This window comes from Haliotis rufescens, unplaced genomic scaffold (genome assembly GCF_023055435.1).
Source record: "Haliotis rufescens isolate VD_foot unplaced genomic scaffold, xgHalRufe1.0.p SCAF_2, whole genome shotgun sequence".
Taxonomy (NCBI): domain Eukaryota; kingdom Metazoa; phylum Mollusca; class Gastropoda; order Lepetellida; family Haliotidae; genus Haliotis; species Haliotis rufescens.
In genome coordinates, this window is record NW_025963890.1 from 17,042,413 (window position 1) to 17,064,188 (window position 21,776).

The 21,776-nt window shown below is 41.9% G+C and overlaps 1 protein-coding gene across 6 annotated transcripts in view; it reads left to right on the forward strand.

Moving 5' to 3' along the window:
• LOC124135653 (contactin-associated protein-like 2) overlaps positions 1-21,776 on the forward strand; it is a 189,794-nt gene that overhangs the window by 90,817 nt on the left and 77,201 nt on the right. For all 6 annotated transcript variants that reach the window (XM_046501090.2, XM_046501096.2, XM_046501095.2 and 3 more), the window contains exons 3-5: positions 1,399-1,572; positions 5,021-5,272; positions 20,690-20,799. In XM_046501090.2, coding sequence (XP_046357046.2) covers positions 1,399-1,572; positions 5,021-5,272; positions 20,690-20,799 — 536 coding nt within the window. The remainder of the gene's footprint in view (positions 1-1,398; positions 1,573-5,020; positions 5,273-20,689; positions 20,800-21,776) is intronic.

A 21,776-nucleotide genomic window follows, 5' to 3' on the forward strand; every position in this document is an offset into this window, starting at 1 on the left:
AATCGTGTTAGTACTCTATCAGTCTACAAGCCGTGCCCAGTAGAGATTCACAATGGAGGCAATTTTGATACCAGCACCACATTACTGCTGCTGACACAGTGTGGTGATATATCTCCCTAGGGGGTGATTGGTGGGGTTAGCTTGGTACTGGGACAGTCATGGGGATCACAGTTTGATTTGCTGCGAAGGAATGTCTTTAGTGAGTGCGGTTATGGAATTTGAGATTGTCTATAGGATTCAATATCCAACTTCCAGTGCTAACTAAACTGTGAAATGATAGACATGTAAGTACACATGATGAAGAGATAATTGTCAGATGAATGGGTGGATACAGAACTGTATACACTACTCAACACTTGATAGAGATACTGACGTATGTCATACTGTTGCAACACTTAGTGGGCCACATTGTGGAAATGTGGACCAGTGTTTATTTTTAGATACATATTTTGTTAGTGATTCCATGGCGTTTGATTGGCTGACCAAGCAATATGTTTTTGCATTGTTTCCATAAAGCTTAAGACATTTCTTCATTCGTGAACTATACTTGATCACCAAAATGTGTTTTGGTGGCAAGGTAGCCTTGTGGTTAAAGCGTTGGCTTGTCACTCCAGACCTTAGTTTAGTTCCTCCCCTGGGCGCACTATGTGAAGTCCATTGTCATGTCCACCATTGCTTAAAGGAGCATTAAAACTCACTCACTCACTCACTCACTCGAGTATTAATAGCAGCTTTGTAGCCTTGTGGTTAAATCGTTGGCTTGTCACTCTAGATCTTACCTGTGAAAATCTGGGTTTGAATAGGTCTTCAATAACCCATGCTTGCCATAAAAGGTGACTATGCTTGTCGTAAGAGTCGACAAATGGGATCCGGTAGTCAGGCTTGCTGACTTCATTGATGCATGTCATTGTATCCAAATTGTGTAGATCTATGCTTATGATGTCAAGCACTGGATTGTGTGATCCAGGCTCGATTATTTACAGACATTCATCATATAGATGGAATATTGCTGAGTGCGGCGTTAAACAACAAACAAACAAACAAACACTAACACTCCAGACCTGGTTTCAGTTCCTTACCTAGGTGCAGTATGTGAAGGCCATTGCAGGTGCCCCTCCCCATAAAATGGCTGATTTATGCAAGAGAGACAAAATATCTCACTCACTCACCAGATTATTAATAGCAGCAGGGTAGCCTAGTGATTCAAGCTTTGATTCATCACACCAGTTGTGTGTGTCTTTCCACACATATATACAGTTTTCAAGCTCGTTTAAAGTATGCCCACCGTGAAATGGACGGAATATTGCTGAAAGTAGCATAAGACCACATTCACAGTTGTATTATTGACATGGATGTTTTCATTTCAAAAACATGCTAATCATTCTCTCTTCTTTCCAGCTCTCAACAATGACAAATGGCACCAGCTTGAAATATATTTGGATACACGGACAGGGGAGATAACTGTGACTTTGGATGACAAGAAACAAGCCAAAATCCTTGAAGCATTCCAGAGAGGCGGGGCCAAAGACTTGCTGAAGTGGTCGGAGTTACATTCAGAGATTACATATGGAGGTAGCATAACTGTTATGACTAGTGTACTGTGTTTAAACTATGGAGTCCAAAATGATAAAATGATGAAACAGAATAAGGTCTTCCTTTATACTCACACAATTACCTGTACTTTTTACTCCAAACTTGATATGTTTGACGTGTTTATGTAATACCATACTTTGCCGTGTATAAGGCAATTATTTTTTGTACCTAGAGTTAGGGTGGTTTCAAGTGGGTTGCCCTATACACAGGGTAGAAGAGTTTTGATGTTTTTCCCCCCCAAACACAAAGGCACATAACACTGGAAATACAATGTCAACAAATCCGTACTGAAATACAAAAATTTATCATGTAATTACACTGTCTGGTTATAAAAAGTGTTCCTTGTATATCTGGACGTATGTTTGTAATCTATTTTATTAATTTTATTCAAAAATATTTTTTAAATTCATTTTGGCAAAATCGTGTGTGAAGTGGTCGCTAGGTTGCACAACACACTGTCATTTACAGCTTCCTCTTCAGATTACCGCTATTGAAGCCTTGAAATGAAATTTAGTTGACAGTGAGTAGATGCATATATCATAAATGCCATACATTGACTCATTAAAAGTCATATTCGTTGTAGTTTGACTATTATATGTCACCATAGAGTTTTCACGATTGCGAGCGTGTGAGCCTCGACTATGACTGGTCAATCGTTCCATATGTAAAAAGTATCTGGCGCTAGCAATCAGCTGTACTAATGTGCTACACTTTTGGTTATTATTATTTGAAATATATATTGTAAAGCTGCAACTAAATAGAACGATATTGAAATATATTATTCCTGATAAGATAATAGTTTCAGAAACAATTCTTTGGATCGCATCAAAATTCTTTAAAATTATATTAGTGGGTATTTTTTAATCGGATCACCAGTAGATTAGGAGAAAACATGTGTTCAGCTGATTGCTGTTTCTGGCTTAGTTTAAGAGAAAATACTCACAGTAATCTTCATCTCTGCATGTAAAACAATGTCCAGTAGACCAGAAAGGCTTTTACATGGGGATCGCGTTATAGGCAGAGTGGCTTAACTATACAGCATTCCTGGCTCATCAAAACTAGTTTTGTGCTCATTTACACAATAATTCAACACCTAACTTTCAGCTGCTCTTGGGATCAATGGCTACTTAAACTGAGAACACAGAAATATGGCTGCATATGTGGTCATTGGATTTCAGCTTGTACTCAGCACAGTTTATTCTGTGATTCAGCTAACTCTGTATCATACACAGTTGTGGCATTTTGATCATGCCGTCGACCACCGGTGTGTCTGACTGAGACCCATTCATATACAGTTGGCCATGATTTAGATGGAATATTGTTGACTGTGGCATCATTACCTAAAAAAAGGTGTGACAATGCATACTGCAGCGTGATTCCTACCATATTTTCAGTTTAAATTCAATAATGATCTCCTTTCATGAATTGAGAAACTTTTAAGAGATACAATGTTAACAATGAGAAATAATGTATCCCTGTGGGGATTCTCTGTTAGAATTTTCCCCATTCAACCTATGCTTGTCGTGAGAGGTGATAATGGATTGGGTGGTCAGACTCTGTGATGAGCTGATGACGTGTCATCGTACCCCAATGATATGGATCGTTGCTTGCAATATCAGTCACTGGATTGTCTGGTCCAGGCTCAATTATTTACAGGCCCCTGTCATATAGCCCGAATATTGCTGAGCGTGCCGTTACACAACAAACAAACACTTTCACTGGATTCAGAGAACTCTGAAACTATATTGTCTTCTACTTTGTTACTGTGACTTCAGTAAATAAACGTAGGACCATTCAACAACAACAAACGAGAAAACTGTTCCAAGACAAGATGTTATGTGCATGCCAGAACCTGTCTCACAAAGTTGAACAAGCATTAATGTACATGTTAAGAAACTTGTCAGTTGCATCAACCATGAAATGAACATCCTTTTCTTCTTGAGGTCTGTGGCTGGGGGTGATTTTCTGTGACTGTTGTGACTTTGAAAGATAAAAGCTGATGTTTTGTGTTTATTTGGATTGTGTTTGAAGTACTGCTCTTGATTTTGGGGATTCAGTGAGGTGTAGAAACTGGGTTGGTTGTATGGCGAGAGTGGGAAGTAGTTTCTTGGCTGAAGACACTTTGTTTGTGATTCTTTTCCCCTGATATGTAGCAAGAAGCTTTGTTGAGGACATTGAATGTGGTTTATGATATATGAGAGCTTCTCACACCTTTTGTTTATGTCCAGCATCTGTCATCTGTTATTTATCCTTAAAGAAACACTGGACCAATAATGCTGAAACTGCACATGCTTGTTCCAACCAAAGATGCCAACCCTATTTGTTCAAGAGGTTCAAATCCTATTTTCAATATCAGCACCACTACAACCATATATAACCATACACAGTGTTGTTCCATGACTGCAGCCTTGCGGTATTCCCGCAACATTTCTGTGCATGACACAATTAAAATACAACAATGCGTCCGGTTGGGTGCAGTAAGCTTTTCGCATTCACTTACCTCAATGTAATACTGCATGCAACTGTATGGCCATGAGTCAGTCATTACTTTTTATAAATGGAATGAAATTTTGTCTTGCTTGACAACAGTATAATGATCTATACCGAAACATCGCTTTTTACAGTATTAAAGTTGTTATCCATAAACTGTCTACTTTGGAATGAAATTTGGTTCATTTTTAGTTATAGTATTTGGGCTCAACATATATATGTCCCCTTTTTTGTGATATTTTAAATTTTGACCCTTGCGCTTTGACCATACTGTAAGCTGAAACTAATGGCCAGTTTCTTTCAAATGTTATGAAATTTGGTGTATGTATAGTTTTGTTGTGGGGTACCAACACATATTTTCTGTTGTTGTTTTTTAAAAATATTTCAAATCTTGACCATCAGCAAACCATGCTTGTTTTTAGAAGCGACTCATGGGATAGTCAGACTCTCAGACTAAATCTATTGGGTAATCAGACTCGCGGACTTGTAGGTGTATGTCTTTGTATCCAAACTGCGGAGCTCATGATGACAAGTTCTGGAGTAAGTAAGAAGATCTTTAAGTACTGTTGTGTCAAAAGCATTCACTTGAGTTGTAAAACCATGTGACAAATATTAACCCCCAAGATTGTTTACTTTTCAAGAGGATGTTTTTCGCATTCTGCTTCTGACGAGTGTAAATCTTTCCTTATGGGAGTGAGTGAATGTTTGACAAAGCGATCTGCAGTTCATCAAATATATATTGGTGGCCTGGAAATAATTGAATCAGCAAACCAGTGATTGACAAAAAGAACAACATTCCACGCCATTAGGGTACAATCTCAAGCAACAACAGGTCACACAATGTAACCACCCAATCCAAATTTCAAAATCTTAAAGCATGAGTGACTTAGAACCTATTCTTCATGGAAATGGTAATGTTTCTTGCCCTTAATTCCAGGAACTGAGGAACAATCTGACAGTGAGTTCTTCTACTTTGTTGGCTGTTTATCGGAGATACAGTACACGCGTGAGGATGGGATTCTTATGGCCATCCCCGTGGATGAGTCTAACGGGGCCACCGAGGGATGCAGTGACCTGTGCAAGGGAGATAACCAGTGTCTGAATGGTGGAACCTGTGTCAACTTGTACACCAGCACGCGATGTGACTGTTTTGGGACAGAGTATGAAGGGGAACACTGTGATAAGAAAGGTAAGACTTCATGTCCATCAAATATTTTCTAACTATGTTACTATTTTCTTTATTCAATGCAGCAAAATTGATTCTCTTTTTACATCACTTGCCCGAAAAGTGATAAAACATTGGATATTTTTTAAACAAGAAATTGCTTCTCACCTGAAGGATACCTTTAAAGGTAGTCATCAAGTTCAACTATAAGTCATGAAGACCTGATGTCACACATGACCTCAATATTTCACAATCAGCACCTTTCAGTAGCACAACATCTTGATTAAATGTGTCTTGCAGTACTAATAATTTATTAAGTAAGCATTGTGTAGTGCCCTGTGTTTTGAAGTGGCCACTACATGACTACCTCTAACACAGGGTATGTTGTTGCCCAAGTTGACTGCTAAATGTTTTCCCTGTACACGCTGTCCATGTTTCATTGGTCCACTTGAGGTCGCCCTGTATTGTTCTAGGAAGATGCTTGCATGCTGTAATTGTCCATCAGGCCTAGGATAGGTGGAAGAGATGAGACCTTTTACAAAGAAGTGCTTGCTTCACACTGTTAAAGAGCTGTAGAGTCATTAGGAAGCTAACACATACAGGGCTGTCAGTTGTAGCAAGTACATGTGTGAATCAAGTGGCTCACAATACTTACATATGTTCTAAAGCCAGTTCCCATCAAGTGCCTGGGCTCCAGATGTTTCTTGGGAGCACAAGATATTACTGTGCTGTCAGTATACCCAAAATGAAAAGTCTGCATTGTGTTTAAAGAAGAAGAAGTTCTACCTCAGGGGTGAATGGGCAGGGTAGCCATGGATAAAGCATTCATTTAGAATGCTAAGGAGCTGGGTTTGATTCTTAATGTGGAAACACTCTGTAAACCCACTGGTGTCCTCCATATTGGGTAGGGGGATGGGGGTAGTGTTTGCTTGTCACACTGAAGGCCCGGGTTCTATTTCCAAACGAGTGCATTGAATGATATTGCTGAAATATTAAGGTGGCATAAAACAGTACTCACTCACTCACTTGATATGTTGGCGTATTGCCCAAAGAACACCAATGCCTGACTGACACTCACTCACAGAGAGGCCATTGGGAAAGACATGGCATAACTGTAAATTACTTTGGGCGCACTGTGGTCTTAGTGGTTGAAGTTATTTGTTTTAGGAATCCATAGTAAGATAACACTAAATTCAGAATGTGTCTGAGAAAAACAGTGACTAAAGCTAAATTAGGAACTTGTCTATTCGGGAGTCTGTGTCGAAAGCTTAGTGTTATTTGGATTGCCTGATGCCTGTGGCATGTAGAAATCGTCAGTTGGATAACCAAATTGCCTTCAGTACTAAATGCCAGTGTCAAATGGCGTTTCAGAGACTAAATCGTGGATTTTCATGTATAAGTGTTTTCATAAATGTTTATGATTTTAGTGGATAAGTAAAATACATGACAGGACAAACAAATATTTCAAGTGCCAAGTAGATATATTTAGGATTTGCCTTGTGTGTGCTATCGCCAAAACCAGTCCTTTGGCATCATTTTCAGCAGTGTTTATTTTCACTAAAGTGGACAAGGGATATTTACAGGGACAAAATAGGGTTAGAAATTGTCCCAAGCAAATGATGGCTGTGTACCATCATACCCTGATGGCATGGAATCTTGCTCATGATATGAGTCACTGGATGGTCTTGTCCAAACTTGACTATGTAAGGTGGAACAATGCTTCCAAACGAACAGACCTACAGTGACAGTGACGACATGTTGAGCATAGTAAAGATGTAGTGACCATCCAGTAGTATCTTGACGTTGAACTGTACTTGAGTTCATTGTTGATAAACAGAACCACCATATCCTGCTTCTCATTAAAATTCAGCTATTTCCCTGCCCCACCTTCCGGTGAACTGTGTTCCATGTAATCGCAGGTCTAAACACTTAAATATCATTTATAACTTTATAACCTTCCCCTAAGTGGTGTCAAATGTTTGAATTGTGGCTGATATGATGATATTTGGGACTGAGAGGACATCGGTGGAGGTTGGATGTGTATTGATGAGAAAAGGATCAAAGCCAGATACCGTATTAGATTTAATAACTGCCCCTTCATCAAAGAACAAGTCTCCATTACCACAATACGAAATATGTGTACTCTCATGACCTTGCCTCCCCATGGGTGCCGGGGTTAGAATGCGTCCCCAGCACTCGTTCTCGATGTTAGAGGCGTCTGTCATGAATCGGGTGTCCAGACTCAGTGACTTGGTTATTTGTGTGACATCATACCCAATGGCATGGGTGCTGCTCATAATATCACTCACTGGTTTGTCTGGAACAGACTTGATTATTTACATCTTGTCATGATATAGTTGGAATATGGCTGACTTTAAAACAAGAAATGTGTTTATTAATTTGTACTGAATTCCACAAGTATCTGTGAAATGTTATCCAGCAATATCTGAAACACTTAAGATTACTGTCTTCATAATGCATTTGGAAATGAAGAGATGGCATCTAGCAAACCTCTCGGTTAGTTTCAAAGATATAACATGGCTAAGGCATGAAGCTGTGATTTGTTTCTGATTACTTTTTCATTGTTTAAGTATATTTTCATTCTTACCGTATACATGGCAGATATATAGCTCTGCATGTTATACTGCTTGAGTTCCTTGAACATGTATTCTTAGAAAGATATAAATAATGAATGAGCTATCACAGATATTATGTAATACCTTTGTAGGGATATCGGGTTGGAACTGGTTCCCAGCAACCCATGCTGGTTGTGAGAGGTTATCAAATGGGTCTTTCATTGGTCAGACTTGGTTGATAGCGAGAGTGTCCTTGTACCCTGACGGAGTGGATTGTTGCTCACAATATCAATCACTGGATTGTCTAGTCCAGATTATTTACAGACCGTCGTCATATAGCTGGATTATTGCTGAGTGTCGGATCTTTAAGGGTCGCAATATTATAAAGCACCCAAGGAGCCTTTGTTTGCCCTTAAAGTTTGTTTTGTTTAGCTTGGTCATGCTTCTGAATACCTATTTACAATATACAATAACCTCCATTGAAACTGGGTTCGAATTGGTCCCCAGCAACCAATGCTTATTGTTGGAGACGGGTTGGGTGTTTGTCATTTTACCCAGACGGCCTTGATCATTCATAATTAGACACTTTATGACAGGCCATTGTCATATAGCTGGAATATTGCTGAGTGCAGCATTAAATAACAAAGTAAACAAATAAACCTGTATATGTTTATTCTTCATGTGATTGTCATTCTGTACACAACATCCAATAAAACACTGCATGTTTGAGCTGAGACACAGTAGCTTAGTACTGTATGTATTAAACTGGCACCAAGGATAGGCATATTTGGAAAATGCTTCAGAATTTTGTATTTGTGTGCTTCTTGAATGAGTGTTTTTATACATAGAAAAATGCATGGAACAAAGGCTTGTACAATAATTGTGTCTAGTCAACAGAATTGATGAGCAACTAGGGGCAGTAGGGTAGCCTAGTGGTTAAAGTGTTCACTTGTCATGCTGAAGACCTGGGTTTGATTCCTCACATTGGTACAATGTGTCCCTTTGATATTGCTGGATTATCACTTAAACTATAACCGGTGTAAACCACACTCACTCTCTCAGCGAGTAACGACCACTGGTCACAGTTGTTGAAAAACTGATTCCTGATTGTGCTTGTGCATGAGCTAAGCAAACTTAAGAAGATGTTCACTGTTCTATATCTTCTGAATTGAGCCTAAAGTGCTCTTTGAAAATGCATTTAAAGGCCTCTAGTCTCTCCAATAGGTCTGTATGAACAGGAGCTCTGTTAGCCTATTACCCGGGTCAACTGTAAACATGACACTTGTACTCACCGATCACCACAGATAACTACAGGTTACTCCCACTAACTGCTTGCTGACGACCCAATGTCACTGTCAACAATTACCTGCACACATCGCTATTTCCGGCAATTTCCCACAATCTACAACAATCAATGCCAGTGTTTAACGACTAAGCGTACAGCATCCCCCCAATCCCTCCCTCGTACACAGTGACTCCCTTCGTCCCCCTTCGTATACCCCTACCATGGTAGTACTGTTTCTTCCCTTCTCCTATGGTCAGGAACCTACTGTGTGTCTACTAGTCAGGACTAATGCCAGTTTTATAGTACTAGCCCACTGAGCTATCATGCCTCAGTTTAACATGAATACCCCACTAAGACACATTATACTGACTAAGGGGTCGACCAGTCCATGTTTTAGCACCTTATTACTGAGCGCCAGACAGGGTAACAACAAGTACAATCTTTTGACGTCTTTTAGTATGACGCAGCCGGAGATCGAACCTCTGCCCGTCCACTCTCCAGGCGGATGCTCAAGCACTAGACCATGGAGGCAGTTGGTTTAGAGTTGATATTCATATGTGGTGTTGTTTTAATTCTGCATGTGCCAAGAGTTCAGTGTGTCCAGGAAACCATTATGCCACATCTGATGCCATGGTTCCAAGAAGGACTGTGCCGAGTGCATCTATCTGCTAGCTTTCAAAAGCTTTCAAAAGTCACCACGGATCATGCTACCACTAATTCAAAAGACTCTGTGCCAGATATATCTACAGTGCTATCTTCTAATAATATCACATCCCTGACTTCCCTGCTGTGAGTGAGAGAGTGGTGATGGGTGATTGGATGGCGGAGTCAGGAGTGAGTGGTTTTGTGGTTTTTCTTCAGTCAGTCATATACAGCCTGTGAGGTCTACTAGCCGAAACTGGCATTATTTTCAGTAGTCTTAGCATTTGGACTATGATAAACTGATCTTACTAGACTAAAAGAAATTTTACTCGGACTTGCTGGGCCAAGAAAACCAGTGAGTGAAATCATGAGCATCCATCCCTCTGTACAGGCCTGATGACACAATAAGCCAGGTCACACATGATATACACCCAGTCGGCACCAGTCAAGCATGGAATACTCGGGGCCTTTTCTGACCTGGAATCTCCACATCATGTGTGACATGAATGATAGCAGAAGGCATGGATTGATAAACGGTGGTACTAACCTTTCACAGATGACCTTGACAAGCAGATGGCTTTATGGAGATACTCACATGGCATCTTACACACTCAAAGTTTCAAACAAATTTATTTTTGACAGCACAAGATAATCATGGCGGAAATGGTATCAAGTAAACAGGATACTCTGTTCATTTCAATCTTTCAGATGATGTATTTAGACCAAATTTTTTTTCGGGGAGGAAAAGTTTAGTCTGTATATTGAATGAAATGTACCGTATTTGCCATATTAAGCGCCCACTGAACAGCTTCTAGACCAGTGTCTAAGTAATCTTTATAAGCGACAATTAGTAAACATGAAAATTTACGGTCAGTGATAGTCTGTATTTTCTTATGTATATTGTAGATGTTTCACAGAAAACACTGTGTAGAAGTGGTATATAATTGCCTTGAAACTTGTATCAAAACAGATTTAGTTTCATGGACATTTGAACAAAATTTATTCTCTACTGCACAATCTCTCACAACTTTCACTTATGTGCGGTTGTAATAAGTGGCCCCTTGACAATTTTGTAAATGCCCAAGGTGCTTATTACAGCGAATCCCATAAGTAAATGATAATTTTTCATTTTGTTAAATATGTTTGAATGAAAAGTTCCACATTATCTGGTGAGTGAATTATGTTTGTTTGTTTCTTTCTTGTTTAACGACGCACTCAGCAATATTCCAGCTATATGATGGCAGTCTGTAAATATTCGGTGTGGACCAGACAATCCAGTGATTAACAACATGAGCATTGATCCACACAATTGGGATCAATGACATGCATCAACCAAGTCGGCCAGTCTGACCACCCGATCCCGTTAGTCGCCTCTTACGACAAGCACAGTTGCCTTTTACGGCAAGCATGGGTTGCTGAAGACCTATTCAATCCCGGATCTTCATGAGTGAATAATGCTTCAAGCATCCTCGTTACCTCCATTAACACCTCTGACAAGTATTGTCTATAAACATTAAACCAGGCTGGAACACACACACACACAGGTGCACACATCTGCACACACGCACCTCCACACACGGTTCGCTGTCTGACGGCCATGACGTCCAACCCAACTGCATGCATTACTTCCATTTAGTTAACAGCCTTTAAATGAGAACAAGGTTGGACTGTTTGAGAGATGAGCAAATGGTGTAGGTATTAAAATAACTTCTTTGCTTAAACTGGCATGTGGGTTTTTTGTGGGTTTTTTTGCTTACTATTACTGAAATTGGCGTGTACATAAAAGTTAATTGTCCATACCTTAGTTCAGTCAGGTAGGGTAATTATAGGTTGGATGTTAAATGTTTAAGGACAACATTTAAAAAGTACATTTGTATTCAGACTAACCTTCATCCTGGATTGAATTATTAACCTGAAGACACTATGACTGTGTGTTTGTCTAAATATACTTTTAGGCCATATCAAATCAATTGTCTGGTTAGTCTGATAATTGTCTCATGAATTTGGTCAGGATTTTTTTATTGAGGTTAAACTTACAAAATTAACAGATGAAAAATCATCCTGACCCAAGGTTTCAAAACCATGAACAAGATTTTGTGTTTTGGGTGTATTTTCAAGGTGTGACGTCAGTCACTTGTCCAAAAACTTGTTAAAATAGTCTCTGTCTTGGAATCTTGAATCATGTCGTTAATCTTGAATTAGGGTTATGAGAAGGAATCCTGGATTTCATGCTAAATTTAGATATTGTATGTACATGTTTTTCAATTTATTTCAACTTGTCCTCAACACATTCCTTCTGCAGTTTGTTTCTTCTGAGGAATCTGTGCCCCATAAAACCCTGACAAACAGCCCATAACTGACTCCTTTCACGAGATAATATCTTGCACCAGAGCCCCTGACACAGCTCTGTGGTATATACCCTGTATATCCCACCTCCAGTGTGAAGTGCATGCTATGTACACAAGACATGGTTAGGCGGGCAGGTCAACTTGGTGTTAGAATATTGGCCTGTTTATCAACAATCAGTCAACCGTGAAGATCAGCGCCTGATAACGGGATATACTCACACTTAGACAGCCAGGAGTCATATTTGTTGTGTAATGATATGATAATGATATGATGTTTTGAAGTAATTCGAGGCACTTGATCCCCAGAGATGATTTGACAGAGAGACTGTGCTCACACTTACATAAGCTTGTGTGGAGTTCTTGGTGGAATCTGGGTTCGTGATCAAGATTTATTGCTGCGAGATTATTTTCATTACAGCAGTAATGGGCTCTGCACATAGCAGTCATAGTGATATGATTGTCATATCTCCCTTACTTCAACATAGATTTATGATAGCCATAGGGCTATGATGGGTTTGGGAAAATAGTCTCTGATAGAATAGCCCAGTTCTACAGTTATGGGTTAGACGTGCACAAGTCTCTGAGGAAATGTTAAGTTCAAATCATTAAGGGTGAAATAATACATAGGTGCACTGGTGCATCATGAGCTTTTATGTGACGATACACGATATATATCTTTTTGTATTGATACAATACAGTACACTTGTTGTAATAAATTATTTTCTACTCGTTTAATGACCCCAGGACCCGTGAAGATTCAGGGTAGAATAGGTCTTCAGCAACACATGCTTGCCGTAAAAGGCGACTATGCTTGTTGTAAAAGGCGACTAATGGGATTGGGTGGTCAGGCTTGCTGACTTGGTTGATGCATGTCATCATATCCCAATTGAGTGGATTGATGCTCATAATGTCAAACACTGGATTGTCTGGTCCAGACTCAATTATTTACAGACTGTCGTCATATAGCTGGAATATTGCTGAGTGCGGCATTAAACAACAAACAAACAAAGAATAACCCCCAGCATTTTTGCCAGTCAAATGTCACAAAATATGTTGTAATGAGCGTTTCATGGTCACTACTGAAATAGCAGCTATGACCATCTTCAGGTAGTTTTTACTTTTGAAACTACTCTGAAATATTTATTGTCAAGAAGTTTCCATGCGATTTGACGTAAATATGCGTATCATGATATGTATAGTATCGAGAACCATTACATTACAGCTATGTCATGGCAGCTTATGAATAATTGTATCTGGGACAGACAAACCAGTGGTTCATATTATGAACAACTTCCTACTTTGTTGTGGTAAAAAGACACACGATCGAGATAGTAAAAGAATGGGATATGAAATTAACTTAAATATAACGTTTCATTCATATACATCTGTGTCAGTATTTTCAACTGAAGGATGGTCTGAAATAAACCAATTGAAACAAGGATGCAAATAGAGCTGCATCTTCTGGACCTTTTTCATCACGGAACATCAACATTAGGAGTGTTGAAGTTTAAAGAAATATTTTTCTTGCCGCCCACACTTTCCATCTCGTCTCCTTGTGTCTGAAATGGGGATCTTTTATGTCCAGCTTCTAGTGGTACAAGGTGATTAAGCAGATTACACATGTATTTGCAATTACCCATGACTTCAGAGAACATGTATTGGAGTAAAATGCTCAATAAAGTTAATGGTGCATATGATGATTAAAGCTCTAAACATATTCTCATATTTGGACTAATGTGTGTTACGGAGTGCTGAGGTATGTTCCAACAAGAGAATCTTAATAAGATTCTCTACATAGGTCCTCTTTATGTATCTAGACAATTAAAATCATTTGTAACCAGTAACATTACAGCTTTTACTAATTAGATCAAGACCAATGAAGATCTAAATTAGAATTGGTCTTCAGCAACCCATGCTTGTCTTAAGAGACGACTAACAGGATTGGGTGTTCAGACTTGCTGACTTGGTTGATGCATGTCACCCTATCCCAATTGTATAGATTGATGCTCATGGTTTCAGTCATTAGATAGTCTGGTCCAGACTCAATTATTTACAGACAGCTGTCTTATAGCAGGAATATTGCTGAGTGCAGCTTTAACAAACAAGCAAACAAACAAACATTAGATCAGAGAAGGCCACAGGTAACTTAGTCATTAAACTCTCTGGACAGATTTGCCTTAGCAGCACCAGGAGCAGCATTCAGATTCACCCTGATTATGTTTCTAGGTTTGTCAGCCAAAGTAGTAAAATCAAAGAACTGCATCTCTCCTGGCTTTCTTTCCATAATATGCTGCGACAAGCCAACATGCACTTCAAAATTCAAAATGACATGAAAACCAGCCCACTCAGATCAAAGACAGTGTATAACTAAAGAATACAACTATTGGGTATTAATTGCTATCAGTGCTTCAGATTATAAGGGAGATGGGTCATTGGCGCCGGGGAAAACTATAATGCTCCATTTCTGAAAAAAAAAGAAGTTTTTTTCTGGAAGCAGGCCTCTCCATTTCACAGGTAATGACATCTTGACCTGTAAATAGTCTCAGCAATTTGAAGCTCTGCTATATCATGTTTAACAAACAAACCAGGTATGTGTCAGAAAGGCTATTCGTTCCAACCATATACATTTGTGTGTGGAAGATTGACCTAATACAGAATGACCTTACCTTTTTTGGTATGGAAATTGGGATGGATATTTTCAACAACTAAAACGGAAAAACAATTAGGAATTCTAACATATTCAGTTGCTCAGTGTTGAGCACATCTTGTATATTTATTGTAACACAGAGCAGCTGAGTACAACAGAAAACCTTTAAACCAATTCCGATACAGATATATTGCTCATACTAATGACCGAATATACAAGTCCAAAGCACAATCCTGGGAAATGAGACTGGCAGCCTAAGAGAAAATGTAATCTCCGTCAGTCTAGTCACAAAGAAGGTGTTTCCTGCAACCAGCCAGCCATATTGGTGCTTCTCCACCTAATTCGGTATGTAGCACAAAGTGACACAGATGAATCCACGGTCAAATTAGTTAATGAATTTTTGTGAGGAAATTGATAAAATTATCCAAGAGGGCCTGTGTGTCTTCAGTGGGAGCAGTCCGTGTGTGTCTACCTGCAGCCAGGCTTAGTGATATGATCCAGGGCTTGATGGTATTAGCTGATGCAGGGAGGAGGTGGAGGAGGAGCAGGATGTTCTTGGGAGTGAGTGATGAGGCTTTGTATGCGGGAAGAAGTGTGTAAACCGTAGTGTGGCCTGTAGGGTGGCCTGTGGGGTGGTCTCCACTGTGGCCTGTTGTGTGGCCTGTGGGGTGGTCTCCACTGTGGCCTGTAGGGTGACCTGTCGTGTGGCCTGTGGGGTGGCCAGTCGTGTGGCCTGTGGGGTGGTCTGTCATATGGCCTGTGGGGTGGTCTGTCATATGGCCTGTGGGGTGGTCTGAAGTGTGGCCTGTCGGGTGGTCTGAAGTGTGGCCTGTGGGGTGGCCTGTAGTGTGGCCTGTGGGGTGGCCAGTAGTGTGGCCTTTTGGGTGGTCTGTAGTGTGGCCTGTGGGGTGGTCTGAAGTGTGGCCTGTCGGGTGGCCTGTGGGGTGGTCTGTAGTGTGGCCTGTGGGGTGGCCTGTAGTGTGGCATGTCGGGTGGCCAGTAGTGTGGCCTTTGGGGTGGTCTGTAGTGTGGCCTGTGGGGTGGTCTGAAGTGTGGCCTGTGGGGTGGTCTGTAGTGTGGCCTGTCGGGTGGCCAGTAGTGTGGCCTTTGGGGTGGTCTGTAGTGTGGCCTGTGGGGTGGCCTGTAGTGTGGCCTGTGGGGCGGTCTGAAGTGTTGCCTGTGGGGTGGCCTGTAGTGTGGTCTGTGGGGTGGCCTGTAGTGTGGTCTGTGGGGTGGTCTGTAGTGTGGCCTGTGGGGTAGGGTGGCCTGAAGTGTTGCCTGTGGGGTGGTCTGTAGTGTGGCCTGTGGGGTGGTCGATAGTGTGGCCTGTGGGGTGGTCTGTAGTGTGGCCTGTGGGGTGGTCGATAGTGTGGCCTGTAGTGTGGCCTGTGGGGTGGCCTGAAGTGTTGCCTGTGGGGTGGTCTGTAGTGTGGCCTGTCGGGTGGTCTGTCATATGGCCTGTGGGGTGGTCTGTCATATGGCCTGTGGGGTGGTCTGAAGTGTGGCCTGTGGGGTGGTCTGTAGTGTGGCCGGTGGGGTGGCCTGTCGGGTGGCCAGTAGTGTGGCCTTTGGGGTGGTCTGTAGTGTGGCCTGTGGGGTGGTCTGAAGTGTGGCCTGTGGGGTGGCCTGTAGTGTGGCCTGTAGTGTGGCATGTCGGGTGGCCAGTAGTGTGGCCTTTTGGGTGGTCTGTAGTGTGGCCTGTGGGGTGGTCTGAAGTGTTGCCTGTAGTGTGGTCTGTGGGGTGGCCTGTGGGGTGGTCTGTAGTGTGGCCTGTGGGGTGGCCTGAAGTGTTGCCTGTGGGGTGGTCTGTAGTGTGGCCTGTGGGGTGGTCGTTAGTGTGGCCTGTGGGGTGGTCTGTAGTGTGGCCTGTGGGGTGGTCAATAGTGTGGCCTGTAGTGTGGTCTGTGGGGTGGCCTGTGGGGTGGCCAGTGGGGTGGCCAGTAGTGTGGCCTGTGGGGTGGCCTAGTGTGGCCTGTGGGGTGGCCTGAAGTGTTGCCTGTGGGGTGGCCTGTGATGTGGCCTGTAGGGTGGCCTGTAATGTGGCCTGTAATGTGGCCTGTAGGGTGGCCTGTAGTTTGTGACAAAATAAGCAGCTGATGGGGACGGCATCAATCCTGCTTCAGTTTGTTGTTTAACACCACACTTAGCAATATTTCAGCTTTTTGTCATAAATAATCAAATCTGGACCAGACAACCCAGTGACTGGTATTATGAGCAACAGCCCACACTGTCAGGATACGATGTCATACAAACATCAAAGTCATCAAGCCTGACGATTTTGTCCCCGTGTGTGACTAGTATTGGTTACTAGGGACACACTCGAATCTGGAAACCCCATGTGGTGCTTCAGGGGTTGGTGTCACACAAACACAACCAGGGCCATGTGCACAACGTGACCAAGTCTGACATCTGATCCATTTAGTCACCTTGTGTGACTAGTATTGGTCATTGGGGACATACTCTAACCTAGAAACCCCATGTGGCGCTTCAGGGGTTGGTGTCACACAAACACATCCAGGCCCATGTGCTCAGTGTGAACTCTAGCTATGACTATTGTCATCTCATAATGGGAACGGGTGGCTCAGTGGGCCAGGATAAGTGGGTTCAAATCTCATCCTCACCCTTGCTCACTGAACTGATAAACCTTGTAAGACCTGCATCAATTTGTCTTTCCTTTCAAGTTGACAATATTTCTGCAATACTATTCAAGGTGGTGTTTCGTCAACTTTACTCACTCACTCATAGTTTCATGTGGGCCTACAATAATGAAACAATGATCTTCAATAAATCAGTAGTTGTAGCACTGCTGAACAATCTTAATGCACGACTATCCTAAGTGTATATTGAAGTATTGAGGCCATATCAGTCCGAGTGCTGCAATGTTTTGGTGGACATCATTATTTCGCAATGGGAATCCATCCTCCAAGGTGATGATCAACTTCCTTCAGTATTTTCTTCCTCCAAATCATTACGTGGGTATTCTTTCACGACATCAGGCATAAGAATTCCTGTTTTATTTACGCTGTTGCATGATTGGAAATATTGATTGACTTAAGGTTCTTGTGATGACACACAACAGCAATATGTTGGTTCTTCAACAATGGGTAATAATGGTTATATTTTCAAGAATATTTTTTGTTTGTTATTGAGTTATATGGAAGTAACTGAAACATGTCAGATTTTGTTTACAAATCTCTAGTCCTGTTGGGATTCAGGCTCTGAGTTGGTCCCCAGCATCCTATGTATATCATTACCCTGATGGTGTGGGACATTGCTCAGGCTCTTTTATTTTAAGGTATTTCTGTATTAAGGGCTGTGGTGAACCGCTAAAAGGAAGTAACCTATAGACGGTAAATTTGAACAAAGTGAATTTCAAGGGACTTGAATCCTACTTGTTAGGACTGCCAATTAGCCTTGTACCCCCTTTTAGAAAAATAGGAATTGCCTGAGCCTTTTCCATGAAGTCATCTTAAGCTATGATGATCATACACCCATACTGTAGCATACACATTTGCGATAGTTGTAGTGCTGAGATGGCTTTGTTCAACATTTATATAGATTAATTATAAAAGGATTAATTTATGCACCTGATGTGTTGTTGTTTTTCAGTATGATTTCAAATAATGATTGCATCATTTGTCAAGTCTGAATTAAAAATAAGAATCGAAAAGTTTATTATTTTAATCATATTTAATGTCTTTTGATAATACTTGATAATAACCTGAATTATAACAAAGAATGAAAAATAGCAGCACTCCTTGACATGTCCAGTCACAAAGCTTGTTTATTTCCTCTGGTGTAGTAATTAATGAAATATGCTAATTGAATATATATCTCGTTTCATTTCATCAAGGCCTCCCACAAAAGGCATGAATTCTTAAAAGAAATAGGATCCTTACGTAAACAGGCATGGAGTCAAAGGTTGATGCCACCTTTTAACATGATCCTTTCATACCTGTCATACTGTGGGGGTTCGTGCACAGCTGAAGGATTGTACCTGTGTCATGCATGGGGATATGAATGATTATCATCTGGTACAGGGAATTGCAGGACAACAGATAGGCCTTATACGTCGGGTACTGCTGTAATAAAATCAGCAAAGGGAAATTGTCCATGGCCCTTGAACAACCTGAAGGTGCCAGTATCTGATATTGGAAGGGAATACATAATGCGTTCCAACTACAGTTGTGCAGTGATTTTGTCCTGTAGTCGGCAGTTGTCTCACAACCTGAAGGGGGCATTGGTGGCACACACATGTGATAGTGGGTTTGAATCCTGAGTTCATCCTGATAATGTTTCTTGGTTTGCCTGCACCACGCACATGGGTTAAACCAATTTGGTAAACAGCTGAGACCTACATCAAGTCTTTTCAAACTGACATGTCATGGTTATGTAACTGACTGTGGGGGCCTGGGGTAAACTTTGCCCCCTGATCCCTGTGGGGGCCTGGGGTCTGTTGTGGCCCCTGATCCATGAGGTGGGCCTGGGGTAGACTGTGGCCATTTGAACCCTGTGGGGTCTGAAGTAGACTGTTGCCATCTTATTCTTGTGGGGGCCCGGGTAGACTGTGGCCACCTGATTCCTGTGGGGGCCCGGGGTAGACTGTGGTCACCTGATTCCTGTGGGGGCCCGGGTAGACTGTGGTCACCTGATTCCTGTGGGGGCCCGGGTAGACTGTGGTCACCTGATTCCTGTGGGGGCCCGGGGTAGACTGTGGCCACCTGATTCCTGTGGGGGCTCGGGTTGACTGTGGTCACCTGATTCCTGTGGGGGCCTGGGTAGACAGTGGTCACCTGATTCCTGTGGGGGCCCGGGTAGACTGTGGCCACCTGATTCCTGTGGGGGCCCGGGTAGACAGTGGTCACCTGATTCCTGTGGGGGCCTGGGTAGACAGTGGTCACCTGATTCCTGTGGGGGCCCGGGTAGACTGTGGTCACCTGATTCCTGTGGGGGCCCGGGTAGACAGTGGTCACCTGATTCCTGTGGGGGCCCGGGTAGACTGTTGCAACCTGATTCCTGTGGGGGCCCGGGTAGACTGTGGCCACCTGATTCCTGTGGGGGCCCGGGTAGACTGTGGCCACCTGATTCCTGTGGGGGCCCGGGTATACTGGCCACCTGATTCCTGTTGGGGCCTGGGTAGACTGTGGTCACCTGATTCCTGTGGGGGCCCGGGTAGACTGTGGCCACCTGATTCCTGTGGGGGCCCTGGGTAGGCTGTGGCAATCTCTCTGTAGGGGACCGGGGTAGATTTGGGCCCCAACACCCATTGCTAGTGTAAGAGGCAGCAAAACTGGGAACATGTGGGGATTTTGAATTGATCCCTAGTGACCTCTGATGGTCATAAGAGGTCACTTAATGGATCCGGTGGTCCGGTCCGGTGACGTGGTTGATGGCATGTCAACGTACCATGACAGTGGCATGTTATCTCTGTAGGCTAGCACTTTAAAACTGTCATTAGTCCGGACTTGTACAAGCAGACATGCACTAAGGCTGGGACAAGTCTAAATTTACTACCCGGGTACCCACTCTAGGTCTGAAGTTAGGTACAAAATGTTCAAATAAAAGTTTTTTACTGGCAAACGATCTGGTCGTGCATGGCTAAAGATGGCTGAAGCGTTGTCTTTACTAAAACACATAAAAATCTGAAGGGATGTGTGCACAGTCAGAAAGAAATGCAAACAATAGTGACTTGTACTTATAAAGTGTAACCATGAAATTTTATTGTTAATGTCATAAAACAATATATCACATGACTAACCATGGGTTCGGGTAGTCCTGTGGGTACCCGGGTCCTACTCAGTGCCCACCCGACTCGAGTACCTACCCATCCCAGCCCTAACGATGCACATACATGCACATCACTATATAAGTTGCGTTAATTTGAACACAATGTTAAACCCCATTGCACCACAACGTTAACAAGATCCTTGTTGTGTCTCTTAGGTCCGACCGTGATGACCTTCCGAGGGTATGAGTGGGTTACCTACCAGCTGTATGAGAAGAAGGAAGATAGATTGGTGGCCGACAAAATTCGAATCTCGTTTGAGTTCAAGGTAAGTGATTGAAAATATTGAAACAAAGCTTTGCTATTTCATTTGAGCTGTCTTCATATGAACACATAGCGTGATGGCTGATATACCTGAAAACGGGGGTGATTGTTTTATTCAATATTTGCTCTGGGTTCTGTAACAGAGTCTGACCTATTACTAATTCTTTACATCATGGGTATAGAAAGGGTAAAAATAAGAAGCTAATGTGTAGGTGTGGAACAAACATTTCGTTCACGGAGAAAGGCAAAGAAGCTATTTAATCGATTAGTTACACATATGATGCGTAACTTGTTTTCCTAAAATTATTACATCTGTGGTGCAAATTAGTTATCAATCAGACTGATAATGATCTGAGCCCTAGAATAGAAATCCTTTCACTTCCTAAAACAATAATTTACATTTAATAGATCAATGATGTCTTATTATTTGAAGCATATTGTGGTTTGTAGGACCAAACAAGATCAGCTTTTTTTCCAGCTTGGACATGAATCTACTCATTGAAGCTTGAGCAACAGATTGATCATGTGGGCAGAATTTGTTACGGCAGACTGACAATGGTCTTTATCATGCATGCAGTTGATCTCAATTGGCATTATCCAATATGCTAATCTGCCGTCTGCTCGTCAACATTTGACGTCTACTCTGCAACAGACATGCGAAAGCTGTTAAACTGATAGCTCAGGACATGCAACACAAACATAAATGTTAATGAGAACCTGTCTCCGCTGATTATTTATACAAATAGAAAAACAGGGGAAAAATAACCATAATATGACCTTAAGGAAGCTGTGGAAAGATACGACCTTTGTGAGGGGGCATTTTATTGGTTGATAGTTTGAATATGCACCAGTGGGAAGGCTTGGCAGCAATATAAGCCCTGTTAGGTAGATGCAGAGCTCTCGGAGACATTAGAATGGTAATATGGTTCCTGGACGTAATACAATCAGGAGTCTTTGCCATTTGAATGCCCTGACAGAGGC